This window comes from Triticum aestivum, chromosome 3A (genome assembly GCF_018294505.1).
Source record: "Triticum aestivum cultivar Chinese Spring chromosome 3A, IWGSC CS RefSeq v2.1, whole genome shotgun sequence".
In the NCBI taxonomy this organism is placed as follows: domain Eukaryota; kingdom Viridiplantae; phylum Streptophyta; class Magnoliopsida; order Poales; family Poaceae; genus Triticum; species Triticum aestivum.
The window spans coordinates 623006225-623010746 of record NC_057800.1 but is presented as its reverse complement, the minus strand read 5'-3'; the positions used below and the strand labels follow the sequence as shown (position 1 = coordinate 623010746).

General features: G+C 47.5%; 1 protein-coding gene across 3 annotated transcripts; it reads right to left on the bottom strand.

Annotated features, from left to right (window-relative positions):
- Window positions 1–507: 507 nt before the first annotated feature.
- LOC123062669 (bZIP transcription factor ABI5 homolog) lies at window positions 508–4276 on the bottom strand. 3 transcript variants are annotated; one of them, XM_044486294.1, is made up of 5 exons: window positions 4080–4276; window positions 1362–2400; window positions 1177–1248; window positions 1049–1078; window positions 508–893 (listed from the first exon to the last, which is right to left on the bottom strand). In XM_044486294.1, the coding sequence occupies exons 2-5, from the start codon at window positions 2313–2315 to the stop codon at window positions 801–803; spliced, it is 1149 nt and encodes a 382-aa protein (XP_044342229.1). In that variant the 5' UTR covers window positions 2316–2400; window positions 4080–4276; the 3' UTR covers window positions 508–800. The 3 variants fall into 3 exon arrangements, with proteins under 3 accessions (XP_044342229.1, XP_044342228.1, XP_044342230.1); XM_044486293.1 differs by lacking the exon at window positions 4080–4276 and adding an exon at window positions 3925–4055; XM_044486295.1 differs by lacking the exon at window positions 4080–4276 and adding an exon at window positions 3925–4055 and having other exon boundaries at window positions 1049–1075.
- Window positions 4277–4522: the final 246 nt, after the last annotated feature.

The following is a 4522-nucleotide window of genomic DNA, read 5'->3' as shown; positions in this document are numbered from 1 at the left end:
GGACTGTTCCATCTTCTTCACCATCTGTAAAAATATCTCGGCCATAGGGTATTACCATCAACACACACATTAACTGTTTTCAGACTTGGCAATGAGGTTCTTGCAAGCAATTGGCAAAAGTTGGTAAGTGTAGGAGAATTTTTCTAAGAAAAAGAGGATCACCGTTGGCCTCCGATGCATAGCCGTAAGAGTATGAAGGTTGATGATCGACATCATGGTTGGCCAACCGGGAAGCGCAACTGAAGGCTATCCGGACCCTCAAGCAGTGAGCCACGATGGAGGGGAAAGGGAATCGACTACCCAAGCGTTGCTAACGGGGACCATCGTCAAGTCTCATGGGATCCCATGTGACCACTTATTTGAATAGCTCAAATTTCACTGGATTTAAAAACTATTTGAATGGCTCAAATTTCACCAATGCAAAAAATTCGCCTACGTGACTAAACTCAACTTGTGTGTCATATCCAAATCTTCAGAAAAGAACAAAGGCGATGACCCCATCAGAAATGGACCACACACATTGCATCACATCATATTAAAGTGCTAGTACACATAAACATATTGCTAACTTTCTTTTGTTCCATTTGTTTGAAGATTCTGACAAACCTATATACCTATAAACAGTAACAACAACATAAGTTCACTTGCTTGACCAAAAAACACTAACATTTGGGTCCTTATGGGTTTTAGGTACTACTAGTGAATTACGATACCACCCCGCTCTAGAAAGGAAAGGTAACCATTATTCGTTCTCATCCTCCTGCCAGCACGACTATGGAAGCTGAATGGTGGGTCACCTATCACCAGATGCAGCTATCGCAGCGCCGCGATAGGGCGCCACCCTTCTTGGTGTTCAAATTTTCCATGGACTGCTCCATCATCTTCTCCACTAGCTATAAGAAATAAAAGATCACAGCCACAAGGTGTTTTCATTAGCACACACACACATTGACTGTTTGAAGACCTAGCATTTAGATTGTCATAAGCAATTGGCAAGTGATGGCGAGTGTAGGAGGATTGCCACATGATGGTGGGAAAATGTACATACCATTTGTTTCTTGGTCAGCAAAATCGTCTTCTGCAACAAAATGGTGAAACAGTTTAGTAACGGTAAGAACTAAAAAGACTAAGAAAACTGAATTTTCTCATGGTTTTCATTGGTAAGCAACTTCGTACCTCCTCAGCTTTCAGACGAGCGTTCTCCTCCTTGAGGTGGTTTAGTTCGGCTTCAAGCTCCTTGGTATAAGCCTGTCCGGTTAAGAAAGACAGAGAGTGTAAGTGTCACCAACCTTGTTACCAGTTACCACCATTGTAGAAATGGCATTGCATAAAGCCAACAAATTTGGTAGCCAAGTAAGTACCTGCTTCCTGCCACGCGATTGTGCGGCTGATTCATGGTTCTTGATCATGCGGTGGTGGCGGCACTCGATGCTCCTCTCATAGGACTGATCCTCCGAAACGCCGCGCTTCCGCGCGCCGCCGTTCTCCATCATCGCTCTGTCGCCCATACAGTTCATCATGTCAACCTCCGTCATGGTGCTCCTCCCGTCCGATGACCCTGGGCTCACGATACCCACCCCACCTTGAGGAGGTGGTGGTGGCGGCACCACGACCATCCCTGCGTACCCATTGGGGATGAACACCATGCCATCGCCCATCACCTGGAACATGCCGTTGGCCGGTGCAGGGTTCATCTGTCCATGGACCATGCCGACCGGCACAGACGCCTGGCCGTCGGTGCCAGATCCCCGGACAACACCAACCTTGACAAGAAACTGTTCCAGCGTCATCTCTCCAAGCGTCCCCTGCTGTTCGTTCGCTGCAACCCCACCACCATTCCTCGTTGGTGGTTTGACGGGAATCAATGGCGAGGGCCGCGCGGATTGAGGCTGGGAATGCACCGGGCGGGTCTCCCTGTTGATCTCAGCCCACACCTCCTCCACCATCTTCCAGCATAGCGGGGGAGGCAAGGAGAACGACTCCTGCCGGGCTAGGTTGCTTTCTCCTGCATCTTCGCCACCTCGGCCTCCATCAGCACCCACCACCGGAGCCACCTCCATGCCCACCAAGACACCACCGGTCGCTGCTTGGAACTCCTTGGCATTCCATGTGTTGCTCATGAACTCGTCCATGTTCATGGACCCAAAGTTGCGCCCTGCCTCGCACATAGAGTATTGCGGTTCGTCCAACGTTGGCGCGAAGATGGAAGACTGCCGTGCCGGTGCAACCGTCTGCTCCTCACCTTCAAGAATGCGTGGGTGCGAGGTGACTTCTTCCTCGGAGAAATTCAAGTCCTTGCTCATCTCCGACGCCATCCTATCTCTCCTCGCCACTGTGGTCTCGCTCTACCTACTCTTACTTGTGGGTTGTGGTGTGTGGTCCAGTCTTGTGCCGCTCCCCCTATTTATAGCATGCAGCATGCAAGAGATAAGCATCAATTAAAGCATTAGATAGCTATCAAATTCATGTCATTGATGAAAAAGGTGGGCAATAGATAGATAGATAGATACATTAGTAGATAGTTCGTCTCGTACTGGATAGATAGGGTACCGCCAAAGCGCCAAACGTGGCCACGAGTTAAGCCTAGTATATGAGACAAACTCGGGAGGTGTGCCGGTTCCATTCAATAGCTAGCCGATGATGGTTGCCGCTGAGACGCCTCAGTACCGACGACTGAGCATTACGCACATTAGAGTGGGAGACAAGGATATGAGTAAACCGGGTGTGGCCGTTTGCCACTACCTACTACTGCCAAGATCACCGTTTCTAATTCGGGGGATGGATTAGTACAAGGCATCTTACGGCATGATGCTCTTTAATTCATAGAGGTGACAAATGTGGTGTCATCAAAAATGGAAAAAATAGATAGGTGACAAAAGGTAAAGTCAGTCTACACGCAAAAAGAGTGAGACATGCATTTTTTGGAGAAAGTGAGACATGCATGTCTACCTTTTATTTTTTGGCCTGGAGCACTGGATCATCTAGAGGGAATCTAGGCCCAGAATTTGTCGTGCACTAGTGGGCCTCTAAGGCCCACAACTACACCAATATAGTTAAAACAATTGTGGCATATACTGATCTCATACCCTTTTTTGCGAGACATGTCATACCGACTCTTGTGTGTTCTACAAAAATGTCATACTAACTCTTGCGTGTTCTAGGAAAATGTCATATTGCCCCTTCAAGGAGTGGAAAATCAACAAAAAATTGGAGGATTAGAAAAACTGTAGGGGGTCAGCAAGGGGGGTTCAGATAGAAATAATGGCTAGACGATACCAGGATGCATTTCTGCCCGCCCTAGCACTTCCACCAACCACCGCACAAACATGCATAATCTCGTGTATCATGTTCCACTAAGTCTACTAATTCACAAACATACCTTTACAAGACCAGAACCTGAAGACTGGGCCACTTTGCTTCCCAAATCGACAATAATTTCATCATGCAGGGTCAGATCCTGCATCCTCCCACCCCACCCCTCCCCGACCAAACCCTAGCCCCCAAAATCCTTGTCGTGGCGAGCACACATATGAAATCAATGCATCATAATAACAAAAAATAAAGTGTGCTGGACCACCAAGGGTGGGAGGGGGTCCAGATAGAAATCATGGCTAGAGGATACCAAGATGCATGTCCACCTGCCCAAGCACTTCCCTGAACCATCGCACAAACATGCATCATCTTGTGTCTCTCATTCCCCTAACTCTACTAATTCACAAACACATGTTTACAAAACTAGAACATGAAGACCGAGCCACTCTGCTTCCCAATCGACAAGAATTTCATCATGCGGGGTCAGATCCCGCATCCCCTCACCCCACCCCTCCCCGACCAAACCCTAGCCCTCGAAATCCTTGTCGAGGCGCGAGCATACAGATAAAATCGATGAATCATAATAACAAAAATTAAAGTGCGCCTCACCACCTGACAGAAATTGCACTTGTATTCTCCCTTAAAACCACTTATATCCCAGATCGGCTTCGCAGATTTCGCAAAAATATGTCATTAATACAACGCACATCAAACACGTCAAAGATTAGGACAACGAGTTAAAGAGTGGGTGGATCTATGATTCCTACCTCGTATGAGAGCGAGAGCGGACAGATTCTGGCGGCGGCGAGCCAAACTGGCTAAAAACTCGAGAGCGAGGAGATCTGGTGTGGGAAAGAGGAGAGAGAGTGCATGTGGTGTAAATGCAGCCCACGGCAAGCCTGGTTTTAATGGGGATAAGGGTGGTGGTTCCCTAAAGTAGTGAAACTTTGGACCCTAGTCCACCCACACCCCTAGATCATCTCCTCCCTTCATTTTGTAACATATGGCTATCAATATGTCTCACCAAAAAGGATACAACACGGACGCTCAATGTCAGATCGCGCTATATTGCCAACATGTGTGGTCAATGCAACATCATTGCATTAGGCCAGGAGATTTGTGAGGGGATTGATTTTTTCTAAGAAAACCTATGCTTATTAGCCTCTAGCTAAATATTGTCTAGGAATTTTCTTGATGGTTGACGTGTTTG

What these genes read in the sequence shown, in the direction of transcription:
- LOC123062669 (XM_044486294.1), bottom strand. Translation starts at nt 2,315, where the DNA reads ATGGCGTCGGAGATGAGCAAGGACTTGAATTTCTCCGAGGAAGAAGTC. An exon ending in CTCGTCTGAAAGCTGAGGAG is followed by an intron (nt 1,079 to 1,176) that starts GTACGAAGTTGC and finishes ATTTTGTTGCAG; the next exon opens with AAGACGATTTTGCTGACCAA. An exon ending in TGCTGACCAAGAAACAAATG is followed by an intron (nt 894 to 1,048) that starts GTATGTACATTT and finishes TATTTCTTATAG; the next exon opens with CTAGTGGAGAAGATGATGGA.